The sequence below is a fragment of the Hyaena hyaena genome, unplaced genomic scaffold (genome assembly GCF_003009895.1).
Source record: "Hyaena hyaena isolate Hyena2069 unplaced genomic scaffold, ASM300989v1 scaffold_1433, whole genome shotgun sequence".
In the NCBI taxonomy this organism is placed as follows: domain Eukaryota; kingdom Metazoa; phylum Chordata; class Mammalia; order Carnivora; family Hyaenidae; genus Hyaena; species Hyaena hyaena.
Window position 1 is genome coordinate 58,274 of NW_024082054.1, and position 18,504 is coordinate 76,777.

Genomic DNA, 18,504 nt, shown 5'->3' on the forward strand with positions numbered 1-18,504 from the left:
TTCTGGAGTGTCCAGAAGGGTTACAGCCCTTCAGACCTCTTAACATTAGCCCAGTGAGATCCATCTCAGGCTTCTGATAAATCTTTGTTTTATGCCACGAGTGTGGTCATTTGTTTCAGCAGCAACAGAAATTGATTACGGACATTTGCTCAGAAAAATATTGTTTGTAGTAACAGAGTTTGAGTCTTTCAACTCATTCAGTGAACTTTCCCTTGGGTCAAGGCCTTTGGTGTTGAAATCCCACCTTAAAAGGAAAGAGAAAACTAGTTTTAACTTGGAGATATATTGCCTCATTCACTGGACAGTAATATCCCACAGCATAAATGTAAACGTGGTTTTGACTCCGAGGCCTTTGAAAATTTGAGATAGAAAACAATTCCTTATTAAAATTAAGGTCTTTGACTCTAAATCTTTGTGTCAAAATTCTTTCTATTTTGTGTTGATTTGAATATTTTTTTCTTTTCATTTTTATCCCTTCCAAACTTCAGGTTTTCTTTCAACATAATAGCTGGGATTTCAATAAGTCTCTGATGTCTGCCTGTATGTGCGTAGATATATTTATTTAATAGAAACATGTATTCAAATGTACACACACATATACATACTCACACTCCTAACCTTGAACATTTTCTTTGGACTCAACAAAGTGCTTCTACACATTTCATTTATTCCTGACACCATCTGTCTGAAGTTAGGATTCGTTACCCCACATTACCTTCAGAAATATGGAAATTGAGGCTCAGGGTAATGACGTGTTAACAATAACATGATGAAGCAGTTAAAACTTACTGTGCGTTTTTTGAATTATATACAAAAGGAGTCACATAATATATAATCTTTTTTTTTGACATTTCCCCTTTTATTAAGGCAAGTGTGTGAAATAATTTAATACAACCAGATCTCTTCATGAACTTTCAGCTTAAAACATTTTTACCAAAAAAAGGTGTTTTATAAAACACTACCTCAGTATCAGAAAAGGGTAGTGAAGGATTTTGAAACCAGATGGCTTGTTAAAGTACGCTCTTCCCTTGGGGCGCCTGGGTGGCTTAGTCGGTTGAGCGTCTGACTTTCGCTTAGGTCACGATCTCGCGGTTCGTGGGTTCGAGCCCCGCGTCGGGCTCTGTGCTGACTGCCAGCTCAGAGCCTGGAGCCTGTTTCAGTCTGTGACTCCCTCTCTCTCTGGCCCTCCCCTGCTCACGCTGTCTCTCTCTCTCTCTCCTAGAAATAAATAAAACATTAAAAAAAATTAAAAAAAAAAAAGTACGCTCTTCCCTTGTTTCCAATTGGCAGGCACTAGTCATCATCTTTTTCCTTTCTTAACAATCTACCCAGCTTTAATAGCTCTCTATTGTTATTATTATTATTATTGCTATTTTACATAGTTAATATACAGTGCCGTATTGATTTCAGAAGTAGAATTCAGTGATTCATTACTTCTATATAACACCTCGTGCTCGTCACAAGTGTCCTTCCCATTACCCATCACCCATTTGCCCATTCCCTAGCCACCTCCCTCCATCAACCCTCACTTTGTTCTCTGTCATTAAATGTTTCTTGTGGTTCCCCGCCCTTTCTTCTCTTCTCCCCACTTTCCCATATGTTCATCTGTTTTGTTTCTTAAGTTCCACATATGAGTGAAATCATACAGTACTTGTCTTTGCCTGATTTATTTCGCTTAGCACAATACATTCTAGCTCCATCCATGTCATTGCAAATGGCAGGATTTCAGCGCTAGTTTTGCTTAAATGCTTCATCACATCAACCCTGTTCTGTTCTCATGGACGTTCTCCTTTGTGATCTGTTTTATCTGCCAGCTTACATTTTTGGGCTTTTGGAAGTTGTTCCTTTAGTCTATTTTCTTACTTAATGAGGTGGTATCAGGAGTTTCAAAAACTCTGCTTATAGGTGTTGTAGAATTAATGGGATGGCGATTCTCTACGAACTGCTGTTTTTGTCCATGGCATATTCATACACTGTGTAGCTACTAGGTGCTGAGACTAACTTCTGCTGCTTCCTATAACTTGACTTATATGCTCTGCTTTACAGCTGAAGATGATGGTGTTGTTAAAAAAATCATTCACAGATAAAATTAGAGGTGTTTGGGCGTATGTTTCTGTCCAAGATATCTATATTTTTTTAAGTTTAAATTTTATTTGAATCCAGATTAGTTAATATATAATGTAATAATGGTTTCAGGAGTGTAATTTAGTGATTCATCACTTACATGTAATACCCAGTGCTCATCTGAACATGTGCCCTCCTTAATGCCCATCACTCATTTAGCCCATCCCCCACCCACCTCCCTTCAGTAACCCTCAGTTTATTCTCTGTATTTAAGAGTCTCTAATGGTTTGCCTCCTTTTCTCTTTTTATCTTATTTTTCCTTCCCTTCCCTTGGGTTAATCTGTTTTGTTTCTTAAATTCTACACATGTAGAATCATATGATACTTGTCTTTCTCTGACTGACTTATTTTGCTTAGCATAATACCTTTGACGTGTTGCAACTGTCAAGATTTCATTCTTTTTGATCTCCAAGTAATATTCAATTGTGTGTGTGTGTGTGTGTGTGTGTGTGTGTGTGTGTGTACCGCACATCATCTTTATCCATTAAACAGTTGATAGATATTTGTAATGTTTCCATAATTTGGCTATTGTTGATAGTCCTGCTATAAACATTGGGATGCATGTGCCCCTTTGAATTAACATTTTTATCCTTTGGATAAATACCTCATAGTGTTATTGCTGGGTTGTAGGGTAGTTCCAGTTTTTATTTTTGAGGAACCTGCATCTTATTTTCCAGAGTTGCTGCACCGGTTTGCATTCCCCCAGCAGGCAAAAGGGTTCCCCTTTCCAGGAAATCTCCTTCAAGAAGGCCTTGAGATAGCCGGGAGCTCAGTGAGTTGAGCATCCAACTCCGGCTCAGGTCGTGATCTCATGGTTTGTGAGTTTGAACCCCACATCGGGCTTACTGTTGTCAGCCTGTCAGCACAGAGCTGGCTTCAGATCCTCTTTTCCCTCTCTCTGCCCCTCCCCTGCTTGCGCTTTCCCAAAAATAATTAAACGTTCTTTTATTTATTTTTATTTTTTTAAAAAAAATTTAATGTTTTATTTATTTCCGAAAGAGAGATAACATGAGCAGGGGAGGGTCAGAGAGAGAGGGAGACACAGAATGCGAAACGGGATCCAGGCTCTGAGATGTCAGCACAGAGCCCGACATGGGGCTCAAGCCCGCGAACCATGAGATCATGACCTGAGCCGAAGTCGGAGCTCAATCAACTGAGCCGCCCAGGTGCCCCTAAACATTCTTTTAAAAAAGAAGAATTTTGGGATGACCATTTTCACCTCTCCTATATTGAAATGCAACTGGACTCAATTCCATTAAACGTTCATCTCCTTCATAAATAGTACGTCATGCTTTCGTTCCATCTGCTGGTCCTTCTTGGCACTCATCACGCGGCCGGTGGGACAGCCCCTAGAAGGAAGTCTGCCTCAAGGACAAAGCGTGAGCAGTGGAACAGAGGCCAGGGTGTCCCCTTTCTGTGCTTTCCGTTGTAGGAGGCTCACCCCTCGCTCTGCAGATCAGTCTCTTGTCTCCCTATAAACTTAATTTTTGCATCCCTCCTGTAATTCAGCAAATGTATACATTAAGTGTATGCAGCTTATTATATGCAATCGTATTCCAGTGAATCATATTTTTAGGGAGACGTGGAAATTTCCGGGAAGAAACAGGAACACAATGAAATAGAAAACATAATTCTGCAAATGATTTTTCACCCCAATGATAGACCCCCTTACACGCGGATGCCAGTCTCACGTCATCAACAAGCAAATGTGCACAATGAAAACATTAGTTTACACAGTAATAAGTGCATGACTTAAATGTTGGTTCATCTCTGACTTTATGGCCATATTATGTCAAATTATTTCTTGAAATTTGTGTTTGTATGTAGATTACAACTGGAGACATGTATCTGAATATCAGTTTTGCCAGTGACTGTGTGGACACTGAGCTGAACAAGAAAACAGGGTCCTAAGGAGGAGAATAAAACCCCATGACTTGTTATAAAACACACTATGCACTAAAACCTACCTTTTCAGGAAGAATAGATATCTAAAGGAATGATGGACACAGAAGTTGTGAGCTGTGGTTCCAGACTTCCCTCTCGTATAAAATTTTATAAATTGGCCCAATGTGGTTTTTTTCCCTATAGTGTGGTACAACTCATGATTATTTTTTAGTGAAACAAAAGAATTACTCAGTGTGATACGTTTCATTTTGGAAGAAATTATTCTTAATACATCTATGGAATCTCACGGGATAACTGGGAATTTCCAATATTGTCCAAAATTGGGAATTAATTCAGAAGAGTGGGAAAACAACCAGGGTAAACACTGTGAAATACCAGAGGGCAGAAAGGTTAACACAGGATGTTACTTAAAGTTTCCAGAGAAGTTGACGTTAAAGAAAGGGATATTCTGGGAAATCAACAGAAGCAGTAACTTCTACTTCCACAAGCGGATCAAAGAATTACCATTTCTGGGTCTCAGGCTTTGAGTTGTGCCATCGTGTGCAATTGCCCCAGGACAATTGGTCCTTTTGTAGTTTCCTTTCCAAAGAATTTTCTCAGAGCCTCCTTTATGTCTTTGTTCCTCAGGCTGTAGATGAAGGGGTTCAGCATGGGCGTGACCACCGTGTACATCACCGAGGCTGTTGCACCTGAGTGGGAGCTCTGGGTAGCAGCGGAGCTAAGGTACACTCCCAGGCCCGTACAATAAAATAAGGCGACAACCGAGAGGTGAGACGCACAGGTGGAAAATGCTTTATACTTGCCCTGAGCTGATGAGATCCCACGTATGGAGGAAACTATCTTAGAATACGAGTAAAGGATCCCAGCAAGGGGACCGCCACCCAGCAGCCCAGCTCCAAAGTACATCACCATGTCATTAAGAAAGGTGTCAGAACAGGCAAGTTGGACCACCTGTTTAATTTCACAGAAGAAGTGGGGGATTTCCAAGTCTGTACAGAAGGTCAGCCGCAATACCACTGAGGTTTGTAACAGGGAATGCAGGACGCTCGTGACCCAGGACACCAGAACCAGCCACCCACAGAGCCGGGGATTCATGATGACCGTGTAGTGCAGGGGATGACAGATGGCCACAAATCGGTCATAGGCCATCACGGTCAGGATGTAGTTGTCCAATCCCGCGAAGAGTAGGAAAAAATACATCTGGGTGATGCAGCCTGCATAGGTTATAACTTTGCTCTGAGTCTGGATGTTCCACAGCATCTTCGGGACAGTGGTGGACGTGAAGCAGATGTCCACAAAGGACAGGTTGGAGAGGAAGAAGTACATGGGGCTGTGGAGGTGGGAGTCAGAGCTGACGGCCAGGATGATGAGCAGGTTTCCAAACACAGTGGTCAGATACATGAGCAGGAAAAGCCCAAATACGAGGGGCTGCAATTCTGGTTCCTCTGAAAATCCAAGAAGAAGAAATTCTGAAATTCCTGTGAGGTTCCTTGGCTCCATGTTTTGGAGATGACTACCAGAATACAGAAAAATAAATGATGAATTTTCACACAAGCAAGTATTAGTAACCTAGCATGAGGGCTGCCACTTATATTTTAGAGTCAGGAAAAATAATTTCAATATATGTATATAGTCTCATCCCCATTAGGGCATCCCTAGTACCGTTTCTCATTAAAATTCTATTTCTACTCTCCATCTGTTCCTAGAGCATAATGTACACTCTTGTTTTATGGAGAATATTTTTAACCCCTTTAAGGAATACATACCGAATATTGACCATGTTCAAGGCATTGGATATGTGATGAATATAGGGTGCCGGAAAACAAAAGTCCTTATAATCCTAGAGTGGGGAAAGAATACAAGCAAATGAAAATAATCAAATAACATGTCAAATGTGACTGGCTGTGTAGAAAAGGAAAGAATGTATAAATGAGAGAGTTATGGAATTTTTTTTTTTTTTTACTGAATGTTTGCACAAGACCTGCAAAGAAGGTGACATTTGAACAGGACCTCGAGGGAGATAGGAAGGAAGTTGAGGTGATCTCAGTAAGTATGTGCTCAACAGGGGCAATGGCATGTGCAAAGGGTCTGAGGAAGGTGCTTATTTCAGAAAATCAAGGTTCATGTGTCTGTTGGCCATCTGGGTGTCCTCTTTAGAGAAGTGTCTGTTCATATCTTCTTCCCATTTCTTCACTGGATTGTTTGTTTTTCGAGTGTGGAGTTTGGTGAGTTCCTTATAGATTTTGGATATTAACCCTTTACCTGATATGTCATTTGCAAGTATCTTTTCCCATTCTGTCGGTTGCCTATTAGTTTTATGGATTGTTTCCTTTGCCCTGCAGAAGATTTTAATCTTGATGAAGGTCCCAATAGTTTATTTTTGCTCTTGATTCCCTTGCTTTTGGGAGGGGGTTGACAGGCATGAAGGAGGGCACTTGTGGGGATGAACAATGGGTGTTATATGGAAACCAACTTGACAATAAACTATTTGTAAAAAAAAAAAAAAGAAAGTTACAATAAAAATAAGCAACAAAGTACTTTAAAAAAATAAAATCTGTGGTTTTTGTTTTTTTTTTTTTTTTTTTTTTTGCTTAAAAAAAATTCAAGGCTCAAAAGAAAGCAAGGTCAAGGGGAAGGATCAAGAAGGGGTGTGTTGAGAGGTGGTGGTGGTGCACGTTGAGGAATGAAGAGGCCAGCCCATGACAGCTGACACTTCAAGACACAGCACATCCTTCCCTTTCAAGTTTTTTGTAAGACTTTATTAAATTTGTTATGAAAGTGTCTTATGAGTTGAAATGGACATCCCCATCAATAACTTCTGTTGCCTGAGTTCTGGCCTCTGTCAATAAGAATCACCTTGGAATATGAGAGCCCTGGCATCCTTGCTCTGAGGGTTAACCTCAGTTCACCACACACACACACACACACACACACACACACCATGACCCACTATGGCCTTGTGGGCTACTGACTGTCTTTATCACACCCAGCTGCACTAGTTAGGCCAGCAATAGATATGCCTCAAGCTGGCCAGATCTTGTTATCTTTCCCCTACAGAATGCAGAAATAGTACCCAGAACTTCCTATGGGAAAATAAACTTGGGGCTCCCTATCAGTATGCTCATTTTCTACTTCATATAAATTTAAAGAAAACATGGACAACCTGTTCAGTAAAGACAGAGAGAAAAGAGAGAAATGAGGAGGAAACCATAAGAGACTCTTAAAAACCAAGAACAAACTGAGGGTTACCAGAGGGGAGGTGGGTGAAGGGATTGGCTAAAAGGGTGGTGGGTATTAAGGAGGACACTTGTTGGGATGAGCACTGGATGTTTATGTAAGTGATGAATCCAATACTACACTGTATGTCAACTAACTTGAATTTAAATAAATGTAAATAAATAAAAGATGCTTTCTACACACACACACACACACACACACACACACACCGCCCAATGCAACAAAAAGAAAACAGATTTAATAGTTCAAGTGGCCCCTGAAAGACCAACCACGAGGAAGAAAAAGTATCTTTGATTCTGCTCACATTCCAACTCTCGTTATATCCCCTTGACGCCCAGCAAAAATAATAAAGGAGCAAAAAGACAAAAGTAGTGATATTCTCATGGTGTGGAACATATTATAAATGGAATGTTCCAAGAGAAAAATAGACAAAAGATATAAGTCAAAGCTTCACAAAAGGAGATATACAAAGTAGAACAGAAGTTGGGCATTTTTTAAAATCAAGGAACTGAAGGCTTGCTTTCCTTCTGGCTGGTCTGCACGTATTTGACCTTTCGATTTACATGGCCTGGCGGTGGATGAAGCAAGTTTCTTTCTCACTCTTCTTATGTGGCATCTTTTCTTTGTCCTTCCTGTTCTTTGGGTTTTCATCTTTTTGACAAGACACTCTAGAGTGTTTGAGAAAATAACAAGAAAGATTTCTCTTTCATACCCATCAGCCAGGAGAGCCCATGATGGGTTGCCATGTTGACTGGGGTTGGAATTTCTTAACTGGCAGCGAAGGGGGCCCTCTCTAATTACGCTGGCACAAATTGGAAGTGTGGAATGATAGAGAACCAATATGAAGGCAGCTATAAATATTAAAAATGCAGATTTTCTTTAAGTTAGGCTTTCTCAATCTCTGCACTGATGGATGTTCTGGGCCAGATCCTCCTCTGTGGTTGTGTCTACCTGTGAATTCTAGATTATTTAGCAGCATCCTTGACAGCCACCTGCCCCTCCCCAGCCTGACTGTGAAAAATGCCTGGATATTGCTTCAGTGTTCTCCGGGGGACAAGATTGCCCCAGGTTGAGAAGCATGATTTTAACTTAACAATCCCCAAATATTTTCATAGCGGTGATATATTAAGAAAAAATATGAATGATCACTGCATGTGCCAGTTGCACAGCAACATCATGAAGGTTACACAGACGTTGAAATAAGGAGCCAGCATTATATTAGTGGATGGGAGGCAAGTCCATGAAGAATTATTAAGAAAGAAGGAAAAGGGGTCACAAGGTAGAAAAAAAGGCCGCACTGAAATGTAGAGATCATTCATGATTGGATAGGATCTTATTGAAGCATTTGTATGAAAGTGTATGAATATGTATACATGCACAAAATGGAAGAGAAAATTTAAAAGAAAGTAAGAACTTCTGGAACAAAGAATATCAGTGAGAATGACATTCCATTAAGCCTATTGTTTCTTTCTTTCTTTTTTTTTTTTTTAACATTTATTCATTTTTGAGAAACAGAGCATGAGCTGGGGAGAGGCAGAGAGAGAGGGAGACACAGAATCCGAAACAGGCTCCAGGCTCTGAGCTGTAAGCACAAAGCCCAACATGGGGCTCGAACCCACAAACTGTGAGATCATGACCTGAGCTGAATTTGGACGCTTAACCGACGGAGTCACCCAGGCGCCCCAAGTCATTGTTTCTAAACAACTATATTGAGTGAAAACAATGAAATGGAATGAAAATCTACTACGTTACATAAAGACCTACAAGAGCAATAATGTAATGACACCAATATGGGTCACTAATTCAACATGGGTCGCTTAAATTGTCAAAGACTTGGAAATAAAAAGGTATATCAGAAGGGCATTTACCATTTGGGAGGAAATAGTAAGTTGTGATTTCATCTTACACAAGGATACGCGGTTTCAAATAGGCTTATGGAATGGAAAAGGGATTTTTAGTCAAATGGTAAAGAAAAATACCTTCCAGATGATGGCCAAAGGTGAGGCAAGCTTCAGAAATAGATCTAATCTCCAAAGGTCAAAAAGCAATAAGGGGCAACAGAGAGGTGAAAACAAGTCAGAAACATGCATAAAAGGCAATTTATTACTGCCAAGAATGAAACGCTTTCTTGTGTATACAAGTGGTGACACATGAAGAATATTGAAGGACCTGCTCAATTGTTAGTAAGAAAGTGAAAAAGAGGGGGCGCCTGGGTGGCTCAGTTGATTAAAGGTCCTACTCTTGATTTCAGCTAAGTCATGATCTCATCATTCTTGAGACTAAGCCCCATGTCTGGCTCTGTACTGACAGCACAGGGCCTGCCTGGGATTTTCTCTCTCCTCTTCCTCTGCCTCTACCACCATGCATGCTCTCTCACAAAATAAGTAAATAAACATTAAAAAAAAAAAAAAAGAAAAACATAAAAGCAATGCCTGAGATGTAATGTACAGAGTGATGGTTACACTTAATAATACTGTATCACATATTGGAAAGTCGTTAAGTCAGTAGATCTTAAAAATCCTCATCACAAGTAAAAAATTTTGTGACTGTGCATGGTGACAGGTGTGGCAATCACTTTGTGATATATACAAGTATGGAGTCATTATGTTGTATACCTGAAACTAATAAGATGTTATATGTCAATTATACCTCAAGAAAAAATGTTTAAGCAATTGAGAGAGACTGATATGATTGACTGATAGATTTCACCACACAAAATTCAGAAACTTTCATACATTCCTCATAAATATATTTATACGTACATAAAAGAACTAAATGGCCAATAGTCAACTTGTATAAAAACACGAATTCCTTGTTACAAAGGGTCAAATTTTAATTTTTAAAAAAATATTTTGTTTTTAAGCAATCTGTACATCCAACATGGGGCTCAGACTCACAGCCCCAAGATCAAGAGCCACACACTCCACCAACGGAGCCAGCCAGGTCCCCCAAGGATCAAATTTTTAAAAAGAAATATAAACACTCATATAACACCATCCAAAAGTAAAGGATCTGCATCATCAATCTGCATCATCAACAGAGAAGCTATCAAATGACTTAACAAACCCACAAATACATTCGTCCTCACAGGTTATAAAATAATGCAAAATAAAGCTCATTAGCAAACTTATTTCCATCTATTAATGACAAAGTTTTTTCCCTGTGAATACCCAGAATGAGAGAAGATAATGTGTGTGTGTTTCATGCACCGCTATTCTAAGAATGTATTTACAATTGTTCCTTGGTCTGGATCTTTTCATCCATGTGGAAACAAAGTCTGATTCTCCATCTTAAAATAAAAAGAAATGCCCTCACTTCACTGTATATCTCTCCACAATGAATATGCTATTTGTGTACTTCCATCAATTAATAAGATCCTTGCACTTATGTTCTACGTTTACTGAAAGCACTTTCTGCCTCCTCATTCTTCCAATTGGGCTTCCATTAATACCATTTTAATTGCCAACATTGATGCTTGCATTTCTGATTTCAATATTCACCTTTTTGGGGGACATTATAAATACATACAATAATCTCTTGATAAAGCCAGCCAACAATGACTCTGATCTCTGGCATGTGGGCTATGCTGGATTGATTCTCAGTGACCTCGGGTATAAGTTCTTGCCTTCCAATAGCTCTGATCCTCTCCTGCAGTATCTGTTGGGCTCTCGAACTCACCTGCATGGGAACCCACAGGGCAAGTTTTCTCTCTGGAAGTCAAAATTCCTCCCTGAATAGTTGACAATGGAAATCAAACTCAGTCCCCAGACAAGGCACCAGGAAGGCATCAAGCATTGGTCTCCCGGCTGGATGTAGGACTCCAAAAGCAGCGATGGTGTTCCGTCCAGAGAAAATGCACATGTTGAGGGTCTGCATCAGAATAGGCATTTACAGCTCCTCACATCTGCTCAAGAGGCACTTTTATCTCTTGATGCGCCAGCCTTTAAGTGCGTGATTTCTCCTAGGGATGCTGGTCCGGACAGAATGGAAATATTTCTGGCTGATTTTCTGTTCCTATGAGACCACATTGTATGCCAGGGGAATTCAGTTTGTATTACATTTTCTCCATTAATTTTCCTGTTTCCAGAGATCTAAACCTCCCAGCACCTCAGTACAACCCTGACTTCAAGTTTTCTCAAAAGTCCAAAATGGAGGAATTCATCAGACTACTTCCCTTGGTCTTCGATGCTTGATTTATGGTGGAGACCTAACCCCTGATATCTTTAGAAAATCATGATTTCCTTCTTTAAGAAAGGGGAGAAATTTGTTCCTTTAGTGTAAAACCTTGGGTGCTACGCTGCTTAGCTTCATGATCGTTTAGCCAAAACAATTAGGAATTTCATAGTTAGGTCGCAAGTTAAGAACTGCCATTTAGTCCCTTATGATAAAGGGCTTATTTTAAGAGATACATTTACATTTTCTGCCCTATAACTTAGCTTAGCACATTATAGGGGCCATCAACAATATTTTAAAATGTGCTTTCTGTGAGGTTATACTTCTAGGAATGCCATTCTTGATTGTAGAAATCAAGCTCAGAGAGATTTAATGTTCTGCTTTAACATATAAAGCAAGTAGTGGATAGAATTCTGATGAGAATTATGTTAGGATGCTTTCAGTTCTGAAATTCTGGGACAGTGGTTCTTAACCAGAGATGACTTAGCCCTGGGGATATTTGGCCATGTCTGAAGGGAAGTTGCCAAACTCCTCAACCCACAGGACAGCACCCAACAAAAGTAATTATCCAGCCTCAAGTGCCAACAGTGAGAAGGTGAGAAATATTATTCTAGACCAGCACGTCTCTACCTTCATTTTGCATACAAATCACCAAAATTTGTAGTTAAAAAATGCAAATTATGGGGGTGCCTGAGGGCTCAGTCGGTTAACTGTCTGACTCTTGGTTTCGGCTCAGGTCATGATCTCTTGGTTCGTGGTATGGAGCCCCATGACAGGCTCTGTGCTGACAGCACGGATCTTGCTTGGGATTCTCTCTTCCTCTCTCTGCTCTTCTCCCCTCCGCCCCCATACACTCTGTCTCTCTCAAAAAAAAAAAAAAAGATTAAAAAAATGCAAACTCTAGGGGTGCCTGGATGACTCAGTCCGTTGAGCATCCTACTTAGGCTCAGGTCATGATCTCATGGTTTGTGAGTTTGAGCCCTGTGTTGGGCTCTGTGCTGACATCTCAGAGCCTGGAGCCTGCTTCAGAGTCTGTGTCTCCCTCTCTCTCTGCTCCTCCCCTGCTTGTCCTCTGTCTCTCTCTCTCTCTCTCAAAAATAAACGTTAAAATTTTTTTAAAAAGCCAATTCTGATTCATCAGGCCTCTAGTGGGCCCAGGGACTCTGCATTTCTAAAATTTTTTTAATGTCTTATTTATTTCTGAGAGAGAGAGACAGCGTGAGCAGGGGAGTGTTAGAGAGAGAGGGAGATACAGAATCTGAAACACGCTCCAGGCTCTGAGCTAGGTGTCAGCACAGAGCCCGATGCGGGGCTCGAACCCACGAACGGTGAGATCATGACCTGAGCTGAAGTTGGACACTTAACCGACAGAGGCACCCAGGTGCCCCGGGACTCTGCATTTCTAATAAGCTCTCAGGTGGGGTTGATGCTGCAGGACCTGCTCTATGGAGTATAGTTTGAGAGCAAAGCTGTGCTCCTGTGTGAGAGTCAGGGGCAGGATTTTCTAGGTCTTCTGCACCAGAAATCTATCTTCCTTGCACGTAGTTTTGAAAGAATCATATTTCACTCACTCTTTGGATGGTGAAAGATTCTGCACTTGAGTTTTTAAGTCGAAGGGCTCTTGAGGGATATTAAGTAGTACCTAAAAAGAAAGATTTTGTAGTAGGCAGAATAAGGGCCTCCAAAAGATTCATCTTGAAGAACATTTGAAAACGTTAGCTTACATAACAGGGTGATTAAGATAGCAGATGGAATAAAGCTACGAGTCATTATCTTAGGATAAGAAGCTAAGCCTGGTTGGCGGCGCCTGGGTGGCCAGGCTGGTTAAGTGTCTGGCTGGTTTTGGCTCAGGTCATGATCTCACGAACTGTGAGATTAAGCCCGGCATCAGACTTCACGCTGACATTGTGAGCCTGCTTGGGACTTTCTCTCTCCCTCTCTCTCTGTCTCTCCCCAACTTGTGCATTCTCTGTCGCTCTCTCTGTCTGCCTCAAGATAAAGAAATAAACTTAAAAATAAGGAAGCTTAAAAAAAAAAAAAAGAAGTCTGGATTATCCACACTGGACTGGTGTAATCACAATGTTCATCCAAAGGTGGAAGGAAAGGTAGAAACATGGAGTCAGAGAGACATTTGAAAGTGCTTTTCTGCTGGTTTTGCACACGGAGGAAAGCCAAGAAATGTGGGGGCCAGTAGACTCTGGAACAGGGAAAGAGGCTGTTCTCTCTGGAGCATCCGTAAGGATCACCACTCACGGACATCATTATTTTAGCCCAGTGAGATCCCTCTCATGCTTCTGATCTCTAGAACTTTCAGAGAATTATTTGTTTTGCACTAGTAGGACAACAGCAAAAGGAATTTAATCCAGATATTTACCCAATAAGATATTGTGCACAGGAAATGAGTTTGAGCTTCTCAAATCATTCAGTTAGCTTCCCTTGGGCCAAGGTATCGAGTGCTGAAATCCCACATTAAGTAGAGAAATAGAGTTCATTTGGAGATATTTGGTCCCTTTAGGTGGTACAGAGAATTTCCCAGTGCATAAATGTAACTACGGTTCTGATTGTGAGGCCTTTGAGGCATTAAGATAGGAAGAGTAGGGGCATCTGGGTGGCTCAGTCAGTCGGTTGAGCATCTGACTTCAGCTCAGGTCATGATCTCACGGTTCATGAGTTCGAGCCCCGCGTCAGGCTCTGTGCTGACAGCTCAGAGCCTGGAGCCTGCTTCAAATTCTGTGTCTCCCTCTCTCTCTGACCCTCCCCTGCTCATGCTGTCTCTATCTCTCTCAAAAATAAATAAAATATAAAAAAAAAAAAAGATAGGAAGAGTAATTCACTATTAAAAATAAATTACCCTAAAGTTTTTTTTTAAATTAAGTCACTCATTCTATTTTAAAACTTTGTGTCCAGGGGCGCCTGGGTTGCTCAGTCAGTTAAGCATCTGACTCTTCATTTTGGCTCAACTTATGATCTCACAGTTTGAGAGACCAAGCCCCATATTGGGCTCCACACTGACAGCAGGGGGTCTGCTTGGGATTTTCTCTCTCCCTTTCTCTCTGCCCCTCCCTCCCTCTCTCTAAATAAACTTTAAACGTAAATAAATAAACCTTTGAGTATAAAATGCTACCTTCTTTCTATTTCACATCCATGCAAACACTCCTTTTCATTTCAATATTCTGCAACTTCCTCTCAAATTTTCATTCAACATAATAGATGGGATTATAAATGAGGCTGTGTATGTGTGCACATATATGTGTGAGTGTGTTTATTTGTGTTTATATGCATGTGCACACATTCATGTACACACATCCTCTTCACTCTTAAATGTTTTCTTTGGACTTGACACAGTGTGTCCAACATTTTATCTTGTCTCTGCAACATTCATTTCAAGTTCCACACCCTCTTCAGAAATTGATGTTCAGAAGGATTACATTTTTTTTAACGTTTTATTTATTTCTAGGAGACAGAGAGAGACAGCGTGAGCAGGGGAGGGACAGAGAGAGAGGGAGACCCAGACTCTGAAATAGTCTCCAGGCTCTGAGCTGGCAGTCAGCACAGAGCCCGACGCGGGGCTCGAACCCACGAACCGCGAGATCATGACCTAAGCGAAAGTCGGACGCTTAACCGACTAAGCCACCCAGGCGCCCCAGAAGAATTACATTTTTAATAATAAAGTATGATTAATAAAAATGCACATAAGACTTACTGTGCATCTGGTCAAATTCTTATAAGTGGACCCATGCAGTATGTACTCTTAATTCAAGTAAGGCTCCTTTAACTCAGAAAATTGTACATTTAAAATGTGTGCAGTTTAGGGGCGCCTGGGTGGCTTAGTCGGTTAAGCGTCCCTCAGTCTGTGACTCCCTCTCTCTGACCCTCCCCTGCTCACGCTGTATCTCTCTCTCTGCTAGAAATAAATAAAATATTAAAAAAAAAAATGTGTGCAGTTTAGAGGCACCTGGATGGCTCAGTTGGTTGAGTGTCTGATTCTTGATCTCTGCTCACATCGTGACCCCAGGGTCACGGGATCGAGCCCGCATCCAGCTTCATGCTAAGCATGGAGTCTTCTTGGAATTCTCTCTCCCTCCTTCTCTGCCCATCTTCCCTGCTCACACAGTTTCCCTTTCTCTAAAATAAAAAGAAATGTTTTTTTCTAAAAAATAAATAAATGCAATGTAGAAGCTATTAAGTAGTGCAGAATAGAACGACTCCCCACCAGACAATCCCACTCACTTATAAAGACATTATAATAAATATGTGTTTTCAAAAATGGCTTGTTTCACAATGGCTTCATACAATTGCTTGTATCCTAGCAAACAGATACGATTATAAAAGCAACCAGAATTGTGAGAAATTATAATAATCTGCTTCTTCCCATTCAAAGTATTTGTACTGATATTTGGGGACAGAATTCACGAGTACTCTGCTATTGAAATTTATTTCAATGACCTGATTAAAAAGAGACTTTGTTAGGGTTCCATCCAGGTAACCAAGAGAGGTTGGAAGGGCATACCTCTTTCCACCAAAGTTGAGACCTGAATCATATGACTCATATGACTGAATCATATGATTGTTCAATCATTGCCCATTTCATGGTTATGGCAAAATTTAGAAAAGAGGAGACATTTCATTCTGAGCAGTGGAAAGATTCCTATCTGTATGCAGCAGAAAGAAAAAGTTGACTCAGCAAAAACACCATAAATATGCCAACCAATTCTTCACCCCAGTGGAGAAAACCCAACTCTTGTACATGGACACCAAACTTCATACTTCAATAGGTAGATGCACAGCTTGAAAGAAAAGATTTTGCTCAGGGGGCCCTGGGTGGCTCAGTCGGTTTAAGCGTCCAACTTTGGCTCAGGTCATGATCCCACAGTTCATGGGTTCAAGCCCTGCATTGGACTGTGTGCTGACAGCTCAGAGCCTGGAGCCTGTTTCAGATTCTGTGTCTCCCTCTCTCTCTGCCTCTCCCCCACTCATGTTCTATCTCTCTCTGTCTCAAAAATAAATAAACTATTAAAAATTTTTAAAAAAGAAAGATTTTGCTCAGTAACACAAAGTATAATTTCATTTTTTCTTCATTATATGTAAGATCTTCCCTGGACCAAAGACCATATGAAGTTTATTTATTGAAATATGTATTTCTGTGGAGATGCAATATGGAGACATGTATTTGGTAATATTTGCCAATCACTGTGTTAGAATACACCTGCAACGGAGAACATGATTTCAATCAGGAGAAAGGAACCCAGTGGCTTAACTATAAGGTGGACTATAAGTTAGTCTACATTGTAAGAGTGAGGAGCCCAGGCAGTGGTGTACAAAATATTGATGTGCACAAGTGGAAAATTGTGGTCTTATACTTTCCTGTGTTATAAAATTATACAAATAGCCTTGGTCATCAAAAGTATTTTTTTTCCTATATGACTAGTATAACTCATGACTATCCTTTTAGTAAAAGAGGTGAAAAATTACTTGGGATGATATTTGTTGTTTGAATAGAAATTATTCTTAAGAAATCCACATTACCCCATGACATAAATGGGAATTTACAAATATTTTTGATCAAAGCCGGACAAAATTTGGAAAATGTACGAATTGGACAAAGAGGACACTGTATATCAGACAGAGCAGAAGTTTAATAAAACGTGTTACTTAAATTGTATGGAGAAGCTGAATTCAAATAAATGGAAATTCCAGGAAATAAATAGAAGGAGCAGATTCTATTCCCACAGTCTGATAAAGGAATAACAATTCCTGGCTCTGAGGCTTTGAGCCCTGCAATCATGGGTACATCTTTAGGCCCCAGGAAGATTGGCCCTTACATCGCTGGAATCCCAGTGATTCTTTTCAGAGCCCTCTTTATGTCTCTGTTCCTCAGGCTGTAGATAAAAGGGTTCAGCATGGGTGTGACCACCGTGTACATCACTGAGGCTACTGCACTTGAGCGGGAGCTCTGGTTAACAGCTGAGCTAAGGTACACTCCCAGGCCCGTACAACAAAATAAGGAGACAACTGAGAGGTGAGACGCACAGGTGGAAAATGCTTTATACTTGCCCTGAGCTGATGAGATCCCACGTATGGAGGAAACTATCTTAGAGTAAGAGTAAAGGATCCAAGCCGGGGGACCACCACCCAGCAGCACAGTTGCAAAATACATCATCGTGTCATTAAGAAAGGTGTCAGAACAGGCAAGCCTGAGGACCTGATTGAGGTCACAGAAAAAATGGGGGATTTTCATGCCTGTGCAGAAGGACAGTGGCAACACCATTAAGGTTTGTAACAAGGAATTCAGAGCACTCAGGATCCAGGACACCAGGACCAGCAGCCCACAGAGCCAGGGGTTCATGATGACTATGTAGTGCAGGGGGTGGCAGATGGCCACAAAGCGGTCATAAGCCATCACAGTCAGGAGAAAGATGTCTAATCCAGCACAGAATATGAAAAAATACATCTGTGTGATGCAGCCCGCATAGGTTATGACCTTGCTCTGCGTCTGGATGTTCCACAGCATCTTCGGGACGGTGGTGGAGGTGAAGCAGATGTCCACAAAGGACAGGTTGGCGAGGAAGAAGTACATGGGCGTGTGGAGGTGGGAGGCAGAGCTGACGGCCAGGATGATGAGCAAGTTCCCTAACACAGTGATCAGGTACATGGAGAGGAAAAGCCCAAATATGAGGGGCTGCAGCTCTGCTTCCTCGGAAAATCCCAGAAGAAGAAACTCTGAAATATGGGTATCATTGTCTAGTTCCATGTGGTGGAGTTGACTACTAGGAAAGAAAAAAAAATAACATGATTACTTTTCAAGCAAGTCGGTTTTATTTATTTGTTACCCTTTCTTTTTTAAAGTTTTTATTTAAATTCCAGTTAGTTAGCATACAGTGTAATATTAGTTTCAGGTGTGCAACATAGTGATTCAACAATTTCATACATAAGCCGGTGCTCATCAAGAGGGGGTTCCTTAGTTACCCCCATCATCTATTTTACCCATCCCCCTACCTCCCCTCTGGTAAGTTTGTTCTCTATAAAAGAGTGTGTTTCTTGATTTGCCTCTCCCTCCCTCTCTCTC

The 18,504-nt window shown here is 40.8% G+C and overlaps 2 protein-coding genes and 1 pseudogene across 2 annotated transcripts; all 3 read right to left on the reverse strand.

The window, feature by feature from the left end:
* Window positions 1–217: 217 nt before the first annotated feature.
* Window positions 218–3,450, reverse strand: LOC120225471 (annotated as a pseudogene).
* Window positions 3,451–4,544: 1,094 nt separating this feature from the next.
* On the reverse strand, window positions 4,545–5,534 carry LOC120225472 (olfactory receptor 7A17-like). The gene has a single exon (XM_039223666.1). It carries the CDS (start codon window positions 5,526–5,528, stop codon window positions 4,545–4,547), a length of 984 nt encoding a protein of 327 aa, XP_039079597.1. The 5' UTR covers window positions 5,529–5,534.
* An 11,722-nt stretch (window positions 5,535–17,256) lies between these two features.
* Window positions 17,257–18,239, reverse strand: LOC120225489 (olfactory receptor 7A17-like). The gene has a single exon (XM_039223675.1). The coding sequence runs from the start codon at window positions 18,187–18,189 to the stop codon at window positions 17,257–17,259; it is 933 nt and encodes a 310-aa protein (XP_039079606.1). The 5' UTR covers window positions 18,190–18,239.
* Between the last annotated feature and the right edge of the window lie 265 nt (window positions 18,240–18,504).